Source organism: Pristis pectinata, chromosome 27 (genome assembly GCF_009764475.1).
Source record: "Pristis pectinata isolate sPriPec2 chromosome 27, sPriPec2.1.pri, whole genome shotgun sequence".
In the NCBI taxonomy this organism is placed as follows: domain Eukaryota; kingdom Metazoa; phylum Chordata; class Chondrichthyes; order Rhinopristiformes; family Pristidae; genus Pristis; species Pristis pectinata.
This window is the reverse complement of record NC_067431.1, coordinates 31,810,331-31,832,089: the sequence shown is the minus strand read 5'-3', so window position 1 is coordinate 31,832,089 and position 21,759 is coordinate 31,810,331. Positions and strand designations below refer to the sequence as shown.

Genomic DNA, 21,759 nt, shown 5'->3' with positions numbered 1-21,759 from the left:
CCAGAATCATCCCATTAGTTAAAGAGTCTTTCTGTTTTCCAGCTGGAAGAGATAAGATGGTGCATGATGATAATAGAGGAGGGTGGGGCATTTGGAGGCAGAAGACAATATAATGAAATCTCCAGAAATATATTCCACCAGAGTTGGCAGCTCCACCAACCTCTTCCCAGCAGGAAGAATGGCAATCAAAAAATGGCAGATGTTGGAAATCCTGAAATAAAAAGAAGAAATGCTAGAAACTCCCAGCATGTCAGGCAGCATCAATGGAAAGGGATTAACGTTTCAGAGCCAAGACCCCTTTGGGAAAGAAAGAAACAAGTTAGTTTCAGCAGCGGAGAAGGTATTAGAGTCAAAGGGACTTACAATGTTGTACAGCACAGACATGGGCTCTTCAGTGCATCGTGTCCATGCCAACTGTTTTGTGCATCTATACTAATCCCATTTGCCCACATTAGGTCCTTTATCCTTCTATGCTTTGCCTGTTCAAGTGTCTGTCTAAATGTTTCTTACACACAGTGATTGTATCTGATTCCTCCACCTCCTCTGGTAGTGAGTTAACGATAGCAACCACTTTCTGTATAAAATACTTTCCACTCAAATCCTCTTTAAGACTCCTTCCTCTTGCCTTAAGCCCATGACCCCTTGTTTTTGATACCCCTACCATGGGATAAAGATTCTGACTATCTACCCTATCTATGCCTTTCATAATTTTATAAATCTATATAAGGTCACCCCTTAGCCTCCTTCACCCCAAGGAATATAAACTCAATCTATCCAATCTCCCGCCAAAGTCCTCCAATTCAGGCAACTTCCTGGTGAATCTCCTGCTCCTCTGTTTTTTCTCCAACACAATCACATCCTTCCTATAGTATTTGGGACCAAGGTGGGGGAGGGATGGGTGGAACAAAGGAAATATCTCTGATCGGGTAAAACCAAATGAGTAAATGTAGCAGTTTGAGTCAGATTATGCTTCTTTGTCTGTTAATTGTCACTAATAGTGAGGCAGTGGGACATGTCACACAGGCCAGAATATAATAACAGAAAAAGAAAATCCAAGTATTGTGTACAATTCTGGCCACTACACTACAGGAAGGATGTGGTGGCAGTAGAGAGAGTGCAGGAGAGATTCATAGGATGTTGCCTAGAATAAAGTTATAAGGAGATATTGGATAGGTTGAGACATGCCTTTATATGAGGTTTATAAAATAATGAATGATACAGATAGGATAGATAGTCTTTTTCCCAGGGTAGGGTGGTCAAGAACAAGAGGGCACAGGTTTAAGGTGAGATGGGAGAAATTTAAAGGAAATCTGAGGGTTACGTTTTTCACATGGAGGGTGGTTATCTGGAACGAGCTGCCGGAGGGGTGCTGGAGGCAGCTACAATTACAACTTTTAAAAGGCTCTAGGACAAGTACTTGGACAGGAGGGGAGTAAGGGATAAGCACCTAATGAAGGCAAGTGGGATTAGTGTAGATAGATGTTATGGTTAGCATGGACGAGCTAAGCCGAAAGGATCCATTTCTCAGCCGTGCTGGTCTATGAGTCTAAGCCAAAGTATTGACAGGCAGAAATGGTCAGATAGAAGGAAAGATTGAGTTATCTGGCTGTCTTTTCTAAGGCCTAATCCAACATATTTTATGGGCTAGGCTTCAAGTCCCCATGCTGTCACAGAATGTTGGCAGAATATAGTATTAATGGTAGGACTCTTGGCAGTGTGGAGGATCAGAGGGATCTTGGGGTCCGAGTCCATAGAACGCTCAAAGCAGCTGTGCAGGTTGACTCTGCGGTTAAGAAGACATATGGTGTATTGTCCTTCATCAATCGGGGAATTGAATTTAGGAGCCGAGAGGTAATGTTGCAGCTTTATAGGTTCCTGGTCAGACCCCACTTGGTGTATTGTGCTCAGTTCTGGTCGCCTCACTACAGGAAGGATGTGGAAGCCATAGAAAGGGTGCAGTAGAGATTTACAAGGATGTTGCCTGGAATGCGGAGCATGCCTTATGAAAGCAGGTTGAGGGAACTTGGCCTTTTCTCCTTGGAGAGACGGAGGATGAGGGGGGACCTGATAGAGGTATATAAGATGATGAGAGGTATTGATAGGGTAGATAGAGGCTTTTCCCCACAGCTGAATTGGTGGCCACAAGAGGACATAGGTTTAAGGTGCTGGGGAGTAGATATAGAGGAGATGTCAGGGGTAAGTTTTTTACTCAGAGTGGTGAGTGCGTGGAATGGACTGCCAGAAACGGTGGTGGAGGCAGATACGATAGGGTCTTTCAAGAGACTGTTGGATAGGTACATGGAGCTGAGAAAAATAGAGGGCTATGGGTAAGCCTAGTAATTTCTAGAGTAGGGACATGTTTGGCACAACTTTGTGGGCCAAAGGGCCTGAATTGTGCTGTAGTTTGTCTATGTCTCTATTCTATGTTTCTAATTTCGAGCAGAGATAGTAGGGAAATCTCTCTCCCTCCCTGTGATCCATAAAGCACACCATCATTAGAACATAGAACAGTACAGCACAGTACGGGCCCTTCGGACCACGCTGTCGTGCCGGCCTATATAAACCTACTCTGATTAATCTAACCCTTTACTCTTACACATCCCATAACCCTCCATTTTTTTTACATCCATGTGCCTATCTAAGAGTCTTTTCTTTCTTTTTTCAATCTTTTTATTAGTTTCCAAATTAATACAGATTAATACATAACATCGATGATTGTACATGTAATACAAAGAGATCAAGAGAACAATCATGGCATAGATAATCATAGGGAACAATAAAATATTAAAAAGAATCTTTAGATCTCACGATCTCTTAGTAAGTGAATATCATATAAAAGAAAGGAAAGGAAAAGACTTATTGTGTATATAAAAGAAAAGAAAAAATATCCCCAATCATTAAAAAAAATTGTAAATAATCAAACCAAACTAAAAGAAAATTTCAAAAAAAAGACAAAAAAAAAGAAAAAGAAAACGGGACTGAAATTTCTCAATATTCCCAGGCTGCTTTGTGAGGCGAGGGAGGAGATTGCTGAACCGTTGGTTAGGATCTTGAGTCCTCATTGTCAACGGGGATAGTACCAGAGGATTGGAGGGTGGTGAATATTGTCCCCTTATTCAAAAAAGGTAGTAGGGATAGTCCAGGGAATTACAGATCGGTGATCCTTGCGTCTGTGGTGGGTAAGCTGTTGGAGAGGATTCTAAGAGATTGGATCTATGAGCATTTGGAGAAACATGGACTGATTAGGGACAGCCAGCATGATTTTGTGAAGGGAAGATCTTGCCTCAGAAGCCTGATAGGGTTCTTTGAGGAGGTGACCAGGAAGATTGATGAGGGTAGTGCAGTGGATGTGGTCTACATGGATTTTAGTAAGGCATTTGACAAGGTTCCACGTGGTAGGCTTCTTCAGGAGGTCAGAGGCCAAGGGATCCGGGGAAGCTTGGCCATGTGGATTCAAAATTGGCTTGCCTATAGAAAACAGAGGGTTGTGGTGGAGGGAGTGCATTCAGATTGGAGGGCTGCGACTAGTGGTGTCTCACAGGGATTGGTTCTGGGACCTCTACATTTTGTGATATTTATTAATGACTTAGGTGAGGAGGTGGAAGGCTGGGTTAGCAAGTTTGCAGATGACACAAAGGTCGGTGGTGTTGTGGATAGTGTGGAGGGCTGTTGAAGCTTACAGAGGGATATTGATAGGATGCAGAGCTGGGCTGACAAGTGATAGATGGAGTTCAATCCAGAGAAGTGTGAGGTAGTACACTTTGGAAGGACAAACTCCAAGGTGGAGTACAAGGTAAATGGCAGGATTCTGGGCAGTGTAGAGGAGCAGAGGGATCTGGGGTTCATATCCACAGATCACTGAAAGTTGCCTCACAGGTGGTTAGGGTAGTTAAGAAATCTTATGGGATGCTAGTTTTCATAAGTCGGGGGATTGAGTTTAAGAGCCGCAAAGTGATGATGCAGCTTTACAAAACTCTAGTTAGGCCACTCTTAGAGTACTGTGTCCAGTTCTGGTCGCCTCATTATAGGAAGGATGTGGAGGCGTTGGAAGGGGTGCAGAGGAGATTTACCAGGATGCTGCCTGGATTAGAGAGTATGGATTATGAGGAGAGACTAAAGGAGCTACGGCTGTTCTCATTGGAGAGAAGGAGGATGGGGGGAGACATGATAGAGGTATGCAAGATATTGAGAGGAATAAGTAGAGTGGACAGCCAGCGCCTCTTTCCCAGGGCACCAATGCTCAAAACAAGAGGACATGGCTTTAAGGTATTGGGTGGGAAGTTCAAGGGAGATGTCAGAGGGAGGTTTTTCACCCAGAGAGTGGTTGGTGTATGGAATGCGCTGCCTGGGGTGGTGGTGGAGGCTGAAACATTGGACAAGTTCAAGAGATTGTTAGATAAGCATATGGAGGAATTTAAAATTGAGGGATATGTGGGAGGAAGGGGTTAGATAGTCTTAGGTGTGGTTTGAAGGGCAGCACAACATGGTGGGCCGAAGGGCCTGTATTGTGCTGTATTGTTCTATGGAACCAGCAATATTATGTTGTCAACTCCATTCCTCTAAATTGAAAAGTTGTTGAAAAGGGATCTATATCATATGAAAGTATTGAATAAATGGACTCCAAATATCTTCAAATTTAAGCGAAGGATCAACAGTACCACTCCTAATTTTTTCCATGTTTAAACATGATATGGTTTGAGAGAACCATTGAAAAGTAGTAGGGGGTATTGGATCCTTCCATTTAAGCAAAATGGATCATTTGGCCAAGAGTCTTTTAAATGCTCCTATTGTATCAGCCTCTACTACCGCCCCTGGCAGTGGGTTCCAGGCAACCACCACTCTCTGTGTAATAAAAAAAAACAGCCTACCTCCTGACATCTCTCCTAAACTTTCCTCGTCTTACCTTAAACCAATGTCCTCTGGTATTGGCTATTGCTGCCCTGGGTTTAAGGTGCTGGCTGCCCACTTGTTCTATGCCTCATAATCTTATACACCTCCATCAAGTCACCTCTCATGCTCTGTCACTCTAAGAGAGAAAGCCCTGGCTCGCTCAACCTTTCCTCATGAGACATATTCTCTAATCCAGGCAGCATCCTGGTAAATCTCCTCTGCACCCTTTCTAAAGCTTCCACATCCTTCCTATAATGAGGTGACCAGAACAGAACACAATACTCCAAGTGTGGTCTAATCAGAGTTTTATAGAGCGGCAACATTACCTCACGTCTCTTAAACTCAATTCCTTGACTAATGAAGGCGAGCACACTGTATGCCTTCTTAACCACCTGATCAACTTGTGCAGCAATTTGAGGGATCTATGGACTTGTACCCCAAGATCCCTATGTTCCCCCAACACTGCTAAGAACCCTGCCATTAACCTTGTACTCCACCTTCAAGTTCGATCTTCCAAAGTGTATCACTTCATACTCTTCTGGATTGAACTCCATCTGCCACTTCTCAGACCAACTCTGCATCCTGTCTATATCACGTTGTAACCTACGACAATCTTCTACACTGTCCACAACACCTCCAGTCTTTGTTTCATTTTCAAATTGACTAACCCATCCCTCCATTTCCTCATCCAAGTCATTTATAAAAATCACAAAGAGCAGGGATCCCAGAACAGATCCCTGTGGAACACCACTAGTCACTGACCTCCAGGCAGAATAGTCTCCATCTACCACCACCCTCTGTCTTCTATGGGCAAGCCAATTCCGAATCCATGCAGCCAAGTCTCCATGGATCCCATGCCTCATGACTTTCTGGATGAGCCTGCCATGGGCAACCTTATCAAGTGCCTTTCTAAAGTCATATACACCATATCCACTACTCTACCTTCATCAATTTATTTGTCGTCTCAAAGAAATCAATTAGGCTCATGAGGTATGACCTGCCCCTCACAAAGCCATGTTGACTATCCTTAATAAGACCATGCTTTTCCAAATGCTCAAATCCTGTCCGTAAAAATCCACTCCATAGTTTGCCCACCACTGACGATCTCTTCCCTCACCTCCTGTTGTAACTGGGGGTATATCCCATCTGGCCCCGTGGACTTATCTATCCTAATATTTTTTGGTAGCACCAGCACTACCTTTCTCTTAACCTCAACATGTTCGAGCACATTAGGCTGTCTACGCTGGCCTCACATTTGTCAAGTCCTCTCCCTAGTGAACATTGGAGCAAAGTATTTATTAAGGACCACCACTACCTCCTCCACCTCCAGGCACATGTTTCCCCCTTTATTCCTGAGCGGTCCCACCCTCTAGTTATCCTCCTGTTCTTCACGTATGTGTAGAATGCCTTGGGGCTTTCCTTAATCTTACTCGCCAAGGCCTTCTCATGTTCCCTTCTATCTCTTCCAAGTCTCTTAAGCTCCTTCCTGGCTACATTATAACTCTCAGGAGCCCTGCCTGATTTTGCTTCCTAAACCTTCTTCCTCTTGACTAAATGTTCCACCTCTTTTGTCAGCCATGGTTCCTTTACCCTGCCGTCTTTTCCCTGACTCAGTGGGATAAACTTATTCAGAACCCAATGCAGGTGTTTGCTAAAAAAGCCTCCACATTTTTGCTGTACATTCCCTGAGAGCATCTATTCCCAATTTATGCTCCCAACTTCCTGCCTAATACTAGCATAATTAGCCCTCCCCCATTTAAAAACTTACCCCTATCATCTGCTCCTATCCTTATGCATGTCTTTGCTAAAGATCAGGGAGTTGTGGTCACTCTCCGAAATGCTCGCCCACTGAGAGGTCTGTCACCTGACCAGGTTTATTGCCTAGCACTAGATCCAGTATGGCCTCTCCTCTAGTCAGCCTGTCCACATACTGTGTCAGGAATCCTTCCTGGACACACCTAATAAATTCTGCCCCATCTAAACCTTTTGCACTAAGGAGGTGCCAATCAATATTAGGGAAGTTGAAGTCACCCTTGACAACAACCCTGTTATTTTTTCACTTTTCCAAACTCTGCCTCCCGATCTGCTCCTCAGTGTCCTGGTGGCTATTAGGGGACCTATAGAATACTCCCAATAGAGTGATTGCTCCCTTCCTATTTCTGACTTCCATTCACACTGACTCAATAGATGATCCCTCCATGATGTCCTCCCTTTCTACAGCTGTGAACTAATCCATGATTAGCAATGCCGCTTCCTCCCCCCACTTTTTTTTTTACCTCCCTCCCTATCCCTTTTGAAGCATCTGAACCCCAGAACATCAATCAGCCAATCCTGCCCTTGCGACAGCCAAGTCTCTAGTAATGGCCACAACATTGTAATTCCATGTACTGATCCATGCTCTGAGGTCATCACCCTTATTCTTAATAATTCTCGCATTAAAACCCATCCAACTGACTGCATTTAAGCCCTATCCATTGTCTATCCTTCCTCACAGTCTCTCTGCACATCGCATCTACCTTTACACCAACTGCTCCATCATCTGACCTAACACTCTGCTTCCCATCCTCCTGCCAATCTAGTTTAAACCATCCACAAACAGCTTTAGCAAACCTGCCTGCAAAGACACTGGTCCTCTCATGTTCAGGTGTAACCCGTCCCTTTTGTACAGGTCATACCTTCCCCAGAAGAGATCCCAGTGATCCACAAAACTGAAACCCTGCCCCCTGCACCAATTCTTCAGCCATACATTCATCTGCCATATCTTCCTATTCTTACCCTCACTGGTGCATAGCACAGGCAGCAATCCAGAGCTTACCACCCATGAGGTCCTGCTTTTTAGCTTCCTTCCTAACTCCCTATATTCCCTCTTCAGGACCTCATCCCTTTTCCTTTCTATGTCATTGGTACCAATGTGTACCATGACTTCTGGCTGCTCACCCTCCCCCTTAAGAATGCTGTGGATTCAATCTGGCATCTGGGAGGCAACATACCATCAGGGAGTCTCATTCTCGTCCATAGAATCTTTTGTCTGTATTTCTCTAACCAATGAATCCCCTATCACTACTGCAGTCCTCTTTTCCCTCCTTTCCTTCTGAGCCACAGAGTTAAAGACTCTGTGCCAGAGACCTGGGCTGCTGCAGCTTCCCCCGGTAGGTGCACAGACAGACAGACAGACCTGAGATTAGTTGTTTACAAATGTATAATTAAAACTTGATCTGACTGCAGTCAATCCAAAGCCAAGGTGAGCCTGAGGGTTTATTTTCAGTGCCCTAACCATGGCACATACAGCCTGCTTCCATCAGCCTTGGCTGCAGTAGCTAACCTCTGCAGTGAAGCTCTGCACTGAGAAACAACAGTGATTCCTGTGCTTCACGCGTTCTTTTCTCCAGGCACTCATCCCATTTATTGCCCACAGCTGTGCATCCCACAGCACTGTCTGAGTACATCCCATAGCTGTGCATCCCACAGCACTGTCTGAGTGCATTCATTCACAAAGAGTCAGCCTAGCCCGAGCTTGAGAACTAATTTTTCAAAGCTTGACCTGACCCCGTTAGATATCATCAGGATATACCTGGATTTGAGAGCCATATAGTCAGAGGCATCAACATGAAATCAAGACCTACTGTGTTCCAGTGCAGTTCCATCAACATTTCTCAAGGTGAGAAACAATGGGCGGCAGTTTTCAAAGAAGAAGCATTTCTTGACAATACCCCATCCAGCCTTGATCCCCTTCTTCCCCTCCCCCTCAACCCACCCTCCATAGCAACAATTATTTGCTGTATCGCTTTAATTTGTGAACAATGCTTCAACTCAAAGGGAGAGGAGTACTCGATTGAGAAGGATGAGAGAGAGAGAGTAGATGCCTCAGCATTAATTTCCTAGCACAGCACATCAGGTTAGCAAAAGGCAATCTGCGTGTAATTATTTCGATCTCTCTGGGTCTAAAACACTTTCTCCTATGAAGTGCAGATGGATTTAATTAAAATGTAATTGGAGACTTCATTTGTGGCGACATGTCATTGGATCAAAGGAAGCACCACTTCTTGGGCAGGCCATTATTGGGTACTTGGGAACATCTGTTTCACTTTAATCCCCACATGTTTGTAGTCTCCAGATGACGTTGTCACAGGAGAGCAAATAATTGGTTATTTCACACTGATACTGACACTGGCCTGGAACAGATGCATGGACTCTGCCACTTAATCTGGCAGTGAATGATGGCAGGATTGGATGTAAATTTTCCTTGCACTGCGGGCTGCGAGTGTCTCCTAGGCTATTACTTGCAATTGAAATTTAAAACACTGTAGATGCTGGAAATCTGAAGTAAAAGCAGAAAATATCTGGAAGCACCGAGCAGATCAGGCAGTGTCAATGGAAAGAAAAAAAATGTTTCTGGTTGAAGACTTTGTCAGAACTGGGAAAGACTTGCTAGGTATGTTCTCTAGGCCTGCTCTATATAGTTTTTCACATACCTTTGCCTGTATAATCATTCTCTAAATTCTGTCATATAATAGCTTTTGTTCCATTTTTTTCTCTCTCTAACTGTTCCTATTAACCCACTGACTGGATCATCTCTACAAATTAATCACCACAGCAACCTTAGGCTTATCCTATCAGAGATGTTAGTTTTGTCCTATCTAAGCCCCTTCCACCATTTTTGCAACTTATCCTGGGAGGGAGATTTGCCAGGGCTACTCAGACTGTTTAAGCTAGACTGGCAGGGCGGTTGGGACCCAAGGTTGTAGTGTGGCAGATGATAAAGTTGAGGCAGATATAGAAGTTAAAGCAAGCAAGTCCAATAGGCAGGACAGGGAGCAAGGAAGGTCTGATAAAAATTAGCTGCATTTGTTTTAATGCAAAAAGCCTGACAAGTAAGGCAGGTGAGCTCAGGGTATGGATCGGAACATGAGATTGTGATATTATCGCTACTACAGAAACATAGTTGTGGGATAGGGAGGACTGGCAGCTCATTGTTCTGGGGTATAGATGCTACAGGTGAAATGGAGGTGGAGTTGTAAATTTGATTAGGGAGAACATCACAGCTGTACTTTGAGAGGATATTCCTAGGGGAAAGGCCAGTGAGGCTACATGAGTAGAAACTAAGGAATAAGAATGGGGTAATCATTTTGATACGGAGAAGTCATGGAATTCAGGGATTCCCAGTAAAATGTGATGTCCTGAAACATACCAATATTATGAATGAGGAGGTATTGGCAGTCTTGAGGCACTTAAAACTAGATAAATCCCCGGGTCACTATCCTGGGATGTTCCAGGAAGCAAGGGAAGAGATTGCTGGGGCCCTAGCAGACATTTTAGAACATAGAACATTACAGCAGAAGGAAAGACCCTTTGGGCCATGATGTCTGTACCGAACATAACCAAATTAAACTAATCCCTTTTACCTGCACATAATCTATATCCCTCCATTCCCTGCATATTCATGTGTCTATCTAAACGCCTCTTGAATGCCACTGTCATGTATGCTTCCACCACCACCCCTGGCAGTGCATTCTAGGCACCTACCACTCTCTATGTAAAACAAAAACTTGCCCCACAACATCTCTTTTAAACTTTCACCCTCTGACCTTAAAGTTATGCCATCTAGTATTTGACATTTCTACCCTGGGAAAAAGGTTCTGACTGTGTATCCTATCTATGCCTCTCATATTTTATGAACTTCAATCAGGTCTCCCCTCAGCCTCTGACACTCCAGAGAAAACAATTCAAGTTGTCTAACCTCTCCTTACAGCTAATACATTCCAATCCATGGCAGCATCCTGGTAAAACTCTTATGAACCTCTTTTGTACCTTCCCTAGCTACAGGAGAGGTACTGGATGACTGGAGGGTGGCTAATGTTGTGCCTTTATTTAAGAAGGGCTGCAAAGACAAGCCAGGGAACTACAGGCCGGTGAGCTTATTGTGGTAGGGAAGTTACTGGAGGGGATCCTGAGAGCCAGGGTCTATCTGCATTTGCAAAGGCAAGGACTGATTAGGAATGGTCAGCATAGCTTTCATTCATTTGCAGTCTTTTTCCATTTAGATAATAATCTGCCTTTCAAATCATCTTACTGAAGTGCATGATCTTGCACTTTCCTGCATTAAACCTCATATACCAAGGTTTCACCCATATCTATATATCCTGTTGCAGAATCGAAATATCCTCCTCATAGCATACACTCCCACCTGTTTTTATGTCTTCAGCAAATTTGAATACATTCTGTCCTCATCTTCAGGTCATTGATTTAAATAGTAAATAACTGAGGGCCAAAAACTGATCCCTGGAGCACTCCATTGGTTACATCCATCCATCCTGAAAAGACCCATTTATTCCAACTCCCTGTTTTCAATTACGTGGAAAAGATGAAGTTGTTCTCACTTGGAGTCCAGGTTCTAGGAGAGGTATAATAGAGGTGTTCAAAATCATGGTGTATTAATTGCAGAAATAAGAAATTTGCAATGGCAAAGGATTGATTTTAGATAATTCATGTATTATTGGGGCAGAGGGTGGGTGGGAAGGTCAATTTTTTTTCATGTAGCAAGTTATGACCTTGAAGGCTTTGCCAAAATGTGGAAGAAGATAAGGAACTTTAAAAAGGGTATAGTGTAGCCGCACGCAACGTGCTTCTAAAGGAACACACGGAGGCAGGGAGTGCTGAACTCAAGAACCTTTTACTGATTCAAAATCACGCACTTAAATCTCCCTTCCCATGGGCCTCTGCTACCCGCGGGGCCCAAGTGACGCCCGACTGTCCCCAGAGGGTCTGCCCTGAGCGGGTAGTTCCAAATGCGATACTGTGTGTCTGCCTGTGGCTCCCGATGGTGGTTTGAGTCCTGTGTGTGTGGGCCGCCACACCATCTCCCCCCCTCCCCCAAGAAACGTCCATCGGGGGAGCAGAGCCCCCAGTCTGTGTGGCTTGCCTGGGTGGCCGGCCTTGCCGGCGCAGTGCGGGTACCCTCACTGGTTGCTCAATGTCCAAGTGTGCCGGTTTGAGGCGGTCCACTGTAAAAGTCTCTTCCTGGCCACCCACCTCCATGACACACGTGGATCCGTTGTGCCGGATCACCTTGAAGGGTCCCTCGTACGGCCGCTGTAGAGGTGAACTGTGCATGCCCCTGCAAATAAAAAACACAGTCACAGACTCGGAGGTCTTCAGGGGTGAAGGATGGCGTGGGACTATGCCTGGAGGTCGGGACCGGTGCCAGGTTCCCTACCTTGTCCCGCAGCCTCGTTAGCACCGCTGCTGGAGTTTCTTCTGAGCCTCTAGTACGAACTCGCCCAGATCCGTCGGGGGGGCAGCCGTAGACCAATTCTGCCGAGGAGTTGCCCAGGTCTTCCTTGGGGGCTGTGCAGATGCCCAGTAGGACCCATGGAAGCTCATCTGTCCAGTTGGGGCCCCTGAGGTGCACCATCAAGGCCGACTTGAGATGCCGGTGGAATCGCTCTACCAAACCGTTGGACTGGGGATGGTATGCTGTGGTGTGATGCAGCTGGGTGCCCAGGAGCTGCGCCAGTGCTGTCCACAAACCAGACGTGAACTGTGCCCCTCTGTCGGAGGTGATGTCCGTTGGGAGGCCGAACCTGGCGATCCAGTTTGCAATGAGTGTCCTGGCGCAGGATTCAGTGGACGTGTCTGCGAGCAGTATGGCTTTTGGCCATCTGGTGATCCTGTCTACCATGGTAAAGATATACCCGGTGCCCCGGGAGACTGGCAGGGGGCCGACGATGTCCATGTGGATGTGTTGGAACCTCCTGTGCGTCAGCTGGAACTGCTGGAGGGGAGCCTTCACGTGCCGCTGGACTTTGGCTGTCTGGCAGTGTACGCAGGTCCTGGCAAAACCGTGCCAGATGAACTTGTCTGCTACCAGCTTGATGGATGGACGGGTGGGCCAGGTCATGCAGCGTGTCGAACACCTGGCGCCTCTATGTTGCTGGTACCACAGGTTGGGGTTTGCCGGTAGACATGTCGCACAGGAGTCGATCTGCTGCTGGGCCGATGGGGACGTCCTCCAACTGGAGCCCCGAAACGGCGGTGCGGTGCCGGGATCTCAGTGTCCGACCGTTGTGCCTCCGCCAGTGCTGCGTAGTCTATTCCTGAGGACAATATGCCCGCTGAATGGAGGCCGGGGTGAGACAGTGTGTCGGCGACGACGTTGTTCTTCCCTGCGATGTGGCGGATGTCCGTGGTGAATTCTGAAATAAAGGACAGGTGCCTCTGCTGCCGAGCTGACCATGGGTCTGATACCTTGGCCAGTGTGAAGGTGAGGGGCTTGTGGTCTGTATACACAGTGAGCTCCCTTCCCTTGAGGAAGTACCGGAAATGCCGGACAGCCAGGTAGAGCACGAGCAACTCCCTGTCGAAAGCGCTGTACTTCAGCTGAGGTGGCCGTAGGTGCCGGCTGAAGATAGTGAGTGGTTGCCACTGGCCCTCGACAAGCTGCTCCAGGACTCTGCCGACTGCTGTGTCGGAAGCGTCGACTGTGAGTGCTGCGGGTACATCGACTCCCGGGTGCACTAGGAGGGCCGCCTTTGCCAGTGCCTCCGTGGACTCTGCGTCCCATGCCACCTCTTTGGCCCTGCTGGCCATCAGGCTGAACAAGGGTCTCGTGATGTGTGCCGCTGCCGACACGAACCGATGATAAAAGTTGGCCATCCCTACGAACTCCTGCAGGCCCTTGACCGTGCTTGGCTTGGGGAACTGGTGGATGGCCTGGACCTTGTCCGGTAGGGGAACTGTGCCATGTCGGTTGACTCTGTGGCCTAAGAAGTCGATCTCCGTCAGCCCGAACTGGCACCTCGCCGGATTGATTGCCAGTCTGTGGTCGCTCAGGCATTGGCAGAGCTGGCGCAAATGTGCCATGTGCTCTTGGTGCGAACTGCTGGCCACCAGGATATCGTCCAAGTAAATGAAAACGAAATCCAGGCAGCGTCCCACTGAGTCCATGAGCCTTTGGAAAGTTTGGGCTGCATTCTTGAGACTGAAAGGCATCCTCAGGAATTCGAACAAGCTGAACGGGGTGATGAGGGTTGTCTTGGGCACGTCGTCGGGGTGCACTGGGATCTGATGGTATCTCCTGACCAGGTCAATTTTCAAGAAGATGGTCGCTCCGTGCAGGTTCGCCGTGAAGTCCTGGATGTGGGCGGTTCTGTCGGCAGTTGTGGCGTCATTGAGCCTTCTGTAGTCTCCACAGGGCCTCCATCCTCCTGCGGACTTGGGCACCATGTGCAGTGGGGATGCCCACGGGCTGTCTGAGCGGCGTACAATTCCCATCTCTTCCATCTTACGGAACTCCTCCTTGGTGAGGTGGAGCTTGTCGGGTGAGAGCCTGCGAGCTCAGGCGTGCAGCGGCAGTCCTCGTGTGGGGATGTGGTGCTGCATGCCGTGCTTGGGATCGGCCGTGGAGAACTGCGGGGTGACTATGGAGGGGAATTCCGTCAACACCCTGGCGAATTTGTTACCCGAGAGGGTCACAGAATCCAGGTGGAGGGCCGGTAGCTTGGCTTCTCCGAGCTGTAAAGTCTGGAATGTCTCAGCGTGGACCAAACGCCGGCCTTTTAGGTCGACCAGGAGGCAGTTGGCTCATAGGAAATCTGCCCCTAGTAGTGGCTGTGACACTGCTGCCAATGTGAAAGTCCAAGTGAAACAGCTGGAGCCGAAGCGCAGTGAGATAGTTTGCGGGCCGTACGTCCGAATACTGGTGCCATTTGAAGCGGTGAGTTTGGGGCCTGGGACCGCGTTACGAGTGTCCATGTTTAAGGGGGGAAGTACGCTGACTTCGGCCCCGGTGTGTACCAGGAAGCGCCGCCCAGAGTGTCGGTCCCAGAGGTACAGGAAGCTGTCTTGGTGGCCAGCCGTTATAGCCATTAGAGACGGCTGGCCCTGGCGTTTCCCAGAAAAGCACATGGTGGACGGCAGCGGCGTGCGCCTGAAGCCCACCTTTGGTGATAGAAACACCATTGCTCTGAACTTTCGTCGTCTTCCCCCGTGGGTCTCGACAGCTTCGGTTGCAGGGCCTGGGCTTTGGGGCGCACGCTCGTGGCTAGGCCAATGGAGGCTGCTCCACATTGCTTACTCTGCCAAAGGACGTCTGCTTTAGCCGCAACCCTGTGTGGGTCACTGAAATCCTCACTCGCGAGAAGGAGGCGAATGTCCTCTGGCATTTGCTCAAGGAACAACTGTTCAAATAAGAAGCACGGCTTATGGCTGTTCATGAGCGCGGATGGCGAGCAGTCGCCCAGACCATCCATGTGTAGGAGACGCGCGGCCTGTTCGTGGCGGGAGAGTCTGAAGGTACGGATCAGGAATGCCTTAAGTTTAGTGTACCTGTCCTCCTTTGGTGGCTGGCGTAGGAAGTTGATGATCCGGCTTGCCGTGTCCTGGTCGAGCATGCTGACCACGTAGTAGTACCGCGTGGCGTCAGCTGTAATGTCTCTGATATTGAACTGGGCCTCAGCCTGCTCGAACCAAATGTGGGGCTGAGTGGCCCAGAAAGTCGGGGGCTTCAGAGAGACTGTGCTGTGCGAGTTGCTCGAACTCATGGCTGGTCACTGAGTCGCCGGCTCCAGATGCTGTCTGGAACGTCAGGGTCACCAATGTAGCCGCATGTAACGCGCTACTAAAGGAACACACGGAGGCAGGGAGTGCTGAACTCAAGAACCTTTTACTGATTCAAAATCGCGCACTTAAATCTCCCATCCCATGGGCCCCTGCTACCCGTGGGGCAGACGTGATGTCCGACTGTCCCCGGAGGGTCCGTCCCGAATGGGTAGTTCCAAACGCGCTACCGCGTGTCTGCCCGTGGCTCCCAATGGCGGTTCGAGTCCCATGTGTGCAGGCCGCCACAATAGGATAAATATTTGAAGGGAAATGGCTGCTGCGCTCTGGGGAAAGCAGAAGAGTAGTACAAATAGCTGGAATAGGCTCTGGCCAAATAGTCTGCCACTGCACTATAATATCTAGTTTGTCCAGTTACATGTGTCTCATTGGCAAAGTGGCACTGCAATAGTGCTGCATGTTTGTAATGCTATTCTGACTGTCCAGCTGTCACTGTAAAGAATAAACATTTTCCCCCTCTCACATTTTCACTGTTTATTATACAACAAAAACTTGACTCTGCCAAAAGTTATTATAAGTCTTTAAATAGTTCCATTTAGATATTCAGAATTTATCTTGTGATGCAGATCATTTTCAGTGGGTAATGGAAGTGCACAAGAACCATTTTTCAGCACAAAAAGACCAAATTGTAAATTGCTTTCTTTCCCAGTACTCTGGTCACATGGGTTTGGTCCATCTGAGTCTGACAAAGTAGGAAATCTGTTACTTAGCTTCTATTAATCATCCTTGTTTGTCAGGTAGTAGTTGAAATCTGCAGGAGCTGTTATCAGAGTTTTTTGTTCTTTCCATTCCTCTAATCTGTCAGTGTTCCATGGTGAAACGACTGAGATTGGCAGGCTGCAACACCAGCTATCCTGGCACCATTATAAGGAGCAAAGTTCAGTTGTCTAACTCTCATTGGATGTTCCATCACATAACACCCTACTTCCAAAGACAGTATCACCCCATGACAACTGGAAGGTGATTGGCTGATTCTGCACTCTCAATCAACAACCCTTTTCCTATCTCTAATACTTTGGATGATCAGCAAAATAAAAAGGTTTAAAGAAATTGAAATTAAAATACTCTTTTTTTTTAAATGCACCTCTCGTTTCGTAGTGAGTAATTTATAATTCCCAGAGATACACATTAACACTGTCCCCATTTTGCTACATCTTCAAGTTCTGATGAGCACTCTTTCTTTTCTATTCCCTATACCACCAGCCTTTTGGATCTCTTAATGATGTGGGTAACTTCTACTGATTTAGCGGGTTTAAATGGGATGGGCTTTGGCAACAAGATTGTAGCTGAGGCAGGTCTCGACCTGAAATGTCAACCAGTCCTCTGCCTCCACAGATACTTTCTGACTCACTAAGTTCCTCCAGCAGTTTGTTTTTTCCTTCAGATAGTTCAGCATCTTCAGCCTCCTGTGTCTTTGTGAGATTGTTGTCAGTGAACAATTTTGTTTTCTCTTGTAAAGATGCTGCGAGTGGACTTGCAGAGTGTCAAAACTAATCCAAATGGAGCTCAATTTCCTGAACAGAGGCAATGTTTGGAATTCTGTGTATTATTTGGGATTCAATCTTCAAAGAGAATACAAATTAAAAATGTTCCGATTTTTAAACTATAAACCTTTTAATGTCACTCCACAATCTCACAGCTGAAGACTTTTTTTCTTAGAAGTTTAACAGCAGGGAATATTTCGGGTGTGGATTTCAGGTCATGCTGTCCCTCTGTATCTGCATGATTCTTGATGTCAGTGGTACCCCAAGCCAGTGTGTTTTTTAAAATATATGGTGGTTGGTGGTCCCAGTTAAGGCAGGTGTTGACTTGCTCTTTCTTGTGTTCACAGGTCATGGAAACCAAAAATATGCTGTATCTTGTAACTGAGTATGCCAAAAATGGAGAGATCTTTGGTAAGTGTTTATCTCATTGCCATCTCTATTGTCTCATAACTCCACATGCATGGAGGCATGTTCAGGTTAAAAGAGGTTCACAAAATAAGAGGGTTTAGCCTTACCATTTGTTTTTTGTAGTATAGCAAAGAACTTTAATGGTGAGTGGCACTTAGTAGTTCTACTGTTGGGATGAATTCTGGCAGAAATACTAGAAATGTGTGGCCGAGTGTCAGCTGTGCTCTCAGTTCTGAGCCAGAAGTTGTGCATTCAGCTCCCATTTGGATTGGAACACAAATTTAGGCTGTTGTTTCACTGCATTGCTGAGGGAGTGCTGTCTTATTGTGTTAAGGTGCTAACTTTCAGAAGCAACAATAAATTAAGGCCTTATTTGTTTTTTTATACCATGTAAGATCCCATGGCCTTATGTTGAGGAAGAGCAGGGGACACTGTCCCCTGCGTACTGGCCAGTATTTACTCTTTAAGCCACATCGATGATAATAAATGATCCAGTCATTATCACATTATTATGGTGGGAGATCTGTGTGTTCAAATTCAAAAGTACCTCATTGGTGGATAGACACTTTGGGCAACTGGAGTAACATAAATACAAGTCATTTTTTTAAAATTTGATTGCAATAGAAGATAGAACATTACAACACAATACAGGCCCTTCGGCCCACGATGTTGTGCTGATGTTTTATCATGCTCTAAGATCTATCTAACCCTTCCCTCTCACATAGCCCTCCATTTCTATATCTTTCATATGTCTATCTAAAAGTCTCTTAAATGTCCCTAATGTATCTGCCCCCACAACCTCTGCCAGCAGTGTGTTCCACGCACCCACCACCCTAACCCTTGAACTCAAAACTCTGACTAATGAAGGCCAACACACCATACACCACCTTAACAACCCTATCAACCTGCGTGGCAACCTTGAGGGATCTATGGATGTGGACCCCAAGATCCCTCTGTTCCTCCACGCTGCTAATCGTCCTGCATTTAACCTTGTATTCTGCCTTTAAATTTGATCTCTCGAAGTGTATCACTTCACAATTTTCCAGGTTGAACTCCATCTGCCACTGCTCAGCCCAGGTCTGTATTCTGTCAATATCCTGCTGTAATCTACAGCAACCTTCTACACTATCCACAACATCACCAACCTTTGTATCATCAGCATACATACTAACCCACCCTTCCACATCCTCATGCAAATCATTTATAAAAATCACAAAGAGCAGGGGTCCCAGAACAGATCCCTGGGGAACACCACTGGTCACTGAACTCCAGGCAGAATACTCTCCATCTGCAACCACATTCTGTCTTCTATGGGTGAGCCACTTCTGAATCCACATAGCCAGGTTTCCCTGGATCGAATACCTCCTGACTTTCTGAATGAGCCTTCCATGAGGAACCTTATCAAACACCTTACTAAAATCCATCCACTGTCCTACCTTCATCAGTGTGCTTTGTCACATCCTCAAAGAATTCAATCAGGCTCGTGGGGCATGACCTGCCCCTCACAAAGCCATGCTGACTGTCCCTAATCAGCCTATGCTTCTCCAAATGCCCATAAATCCTGTCTCTAAGAATTTTCTCCATTAATTTGCCAACCACTGAAGTAAGACTCACTGGTCTGTAATTCCCATGGTTATCCCTACTCACTTTCTTAAAAAATGGAACAACATTTGCCAGCAATGATACCATGGAATTTTTGCTATCTATGATCATGGAATAGTTTGAGAATGGACTTTTGTTTGTAAGTTATTGGCCAAGAGGGAAATTGGTTTGAGTCTTTTACAGGAATTGAACACAAAATCCAGCCCAAATGCTTTGTGTTGCACTGAAAGAGTGCTGCCTAGTCACAGGTACCTTTTTAGCCAGATAAGAGAGTAATCAAAGCACCCTCCACAGAGCCATTTGGACATTGAGATTATGTGGGGTTCTTAGGACCAACACTATCAGTCAATTTAAGTCTTTCATCTAATGTGCATTTGGTGGCATTACTGAGTGCAGAATTTCACTGTTGTATTTCCTAGTTGCAGTGTTGAGAAGATATAGAACATAGAACACTACAGCACAGTACAGGCCCTTTGGCCCACAATGTTGTGCTGACATTTTATCCTGCTCTAAGATCTATCTAACCCTTCCCTCCCACATAGCCCCCTATTTTCCTATCATTCATGTGTCTATCTGAGAGTCTCTTAAATATTCCTAATGTATTGCCCGCACAACCTCCGCCAGCAGTGCATTCCATGCACCCACCACTCTCTGTGTAAAAAAAACTTACCCCTGACGTCCCCCTTATACCTTTCTCCAATCACCTTAAAATGATGTCCCCTCTTGTTAGCCATTGTCACCCTGGGAAAAAGTCTCTGACTGTCCACTCAATCTATGCCTCTTATCATCTTGTACACCTCTATCAAGTCACCTCTCATCCTCCTCCTCTCCAAAGAGAAAAGCCCTAGCTCGCTCAACCTATCCTCATAAGACATGTTCTCCAATCCAGGCAACATCCTGGTAAATCTCCTCTGCACCCTCTCTAAAGCTTCCACATCCTTTCTATAATGAGGCAACCAGAACTGAACACAATACTCCAAGTGTGGTCTGACTGGAGTTTTATAGAGCTGCAACATCACCTTGTGGCTCTTGAACTCAATACCCCAACTAATGAAGGCCAACACTCCATATGCCTTCTTAATAACCCTATCGACTTGTGGCAACCTTGAGGGATTTATGGACGTGGACCCCAGATCCCTCTGTTCCTCCACACTGCTTAAGGGTCCTGCCATTAACCTTGTATCCTGCCTTTGAATTCGATCTCCCGAAGTGTATCACTTCACACTTATCTGGGTTGAACTCCATCTGCCACTTCTCAGCCCAGCTCTGCATTCTATCAATATCCTGTTGTTTTTATAAAAATCACAAAGAGCGGGGGTCCCACAACAGATCCCTGCGGAACACCACTGGTCACCGACCTCCAGGCAGAATACTCTCCATCTACCACCACCCTCTGTCTTCTATGGGCGAGCCAATTCTGAATCCACACAGCCAAGTTTCCCTGGATCCTATGCCTCCTGACTTTCTGAATAAGCCTTCGTGAGGAACCTTATCAAGTGCCTTACTAAAATCCGTGTACACCACATTCACTGCTCTACCTTCATCAATGTGCTTTGTCACATCCTCAAAGAATTCAATCAGGCTCGTGAGGCACGACCTGCCCTCAGAAAGCCATGCTGACTGTCCCTAATCAGCCTATGCCTCTCTAAATGCCCATAAATCCTGTCTCTAAGAATCTTCTCCAGCAATTTGCCCACCACTGAAGTAAGACTCACTGGTCTATAATTCCCAGGGTTATCCCTACTTCCTTTCTTAAACAAAGGAACAACATTTGCCACCCTCCAATCATCCGGCACTACTCCTGTGGTCAGTGAGGATGCAAAGATCATCGTCAAAGGCGTAGCAATCTCTTCACTAGCTTCCCGTAACAATCTTGGATATATCCCATCCGGCCCCGGTGACTTATCTATCCTAATGTTTCCAATAGTTCCAGCACATACTCTTTCCTCGTACAACATGCCCTAGCATATCAGTCTGTCGTAGGCCATCATCACAAATGTCAAGGTCTCTTTTTCTGGTGAATACCAAAGCAAAGTATTCATTAAGGACCTCCCCTACCTATTTCGACTCCAGGCACATGTTTCATCTTTTATCCCTGATTGGTCCTACCCTCACTCTCGTCATCCTCTTATTCTTCACATACGTGTAGAATGCCTTGGGGTTTTCCTTGATCCTGCTTGCCAACGACTTCTCATGCCCCCTTCTAGCTCTCCTAAGTCCATTCTTAATCTCCCCCCTGTCTACCTTGTAACTCTCCAGAGCCCTGTCTGAACCATGCTTTCTAAACCTCAGGTAAGCTTCTTTCTTCCTCTTGACAAGATATTCTACATCTCGTGTCAATCACGGTTCCTTCATTCTCCCATCCTTTCCCTGCCTCAGTGGGACAAACCTAGCCAGAGCCCGATGCAAGTATTCCTTAAACAACCTCCACATTTCCACTGTGCACTTCCCCAAGAACATCTGTTCCCAATTTACGCTCTCAAGTTCCTGCCTAATAGCATCATAATTCTCCCTCCCCCAGCTAAATACTTTCCCATATCATCTGCTCCTATCCCTCTCCAAGGCTATGGTAAAGGTCAAGGAGTTATGGTCACTATCTCCAAAATGCTCTCCCACCGAGAGATCTGAAACCTGATCAGGCTCATTGCCTAGTACCAGGTCCAGTATGGCCTCTCCTCTGGCCAGCCTGTCCACATTACTGTGTCAGGCCGAACAAACTCTGTCCCATCTATCCCCTTTACAGTAAGGAGATGCCAATCAA

General features: G+C 46.4%; 1 protein-coding gene across 4 annotated transcripts in view; it reads left to right on the top strand.

Moving 5' to 3' along the window:
* sik2a (salt-inducible kinase 2a) overlaps window positions 1-21,759 on the top strand; it is a 253,352-nt gene that overhangs the window by 58,962 nt on the left and 172,631 nt on the right. For all 4 annotated transcript variants that reach the window (XM_052040106.1, XM_052040107.1, XM_052040108.1 and 1 more), the window contains one exon: window positions 17,336-17,399. In XM_052040106.1, coding sequence (XP_051896066.1) covers window positions 17,336-17,399 — 64 coding nt within the window. The remainder of the gene's footprint in view (window positions 1-17,335; window positions 17,400-21,759) is intronic.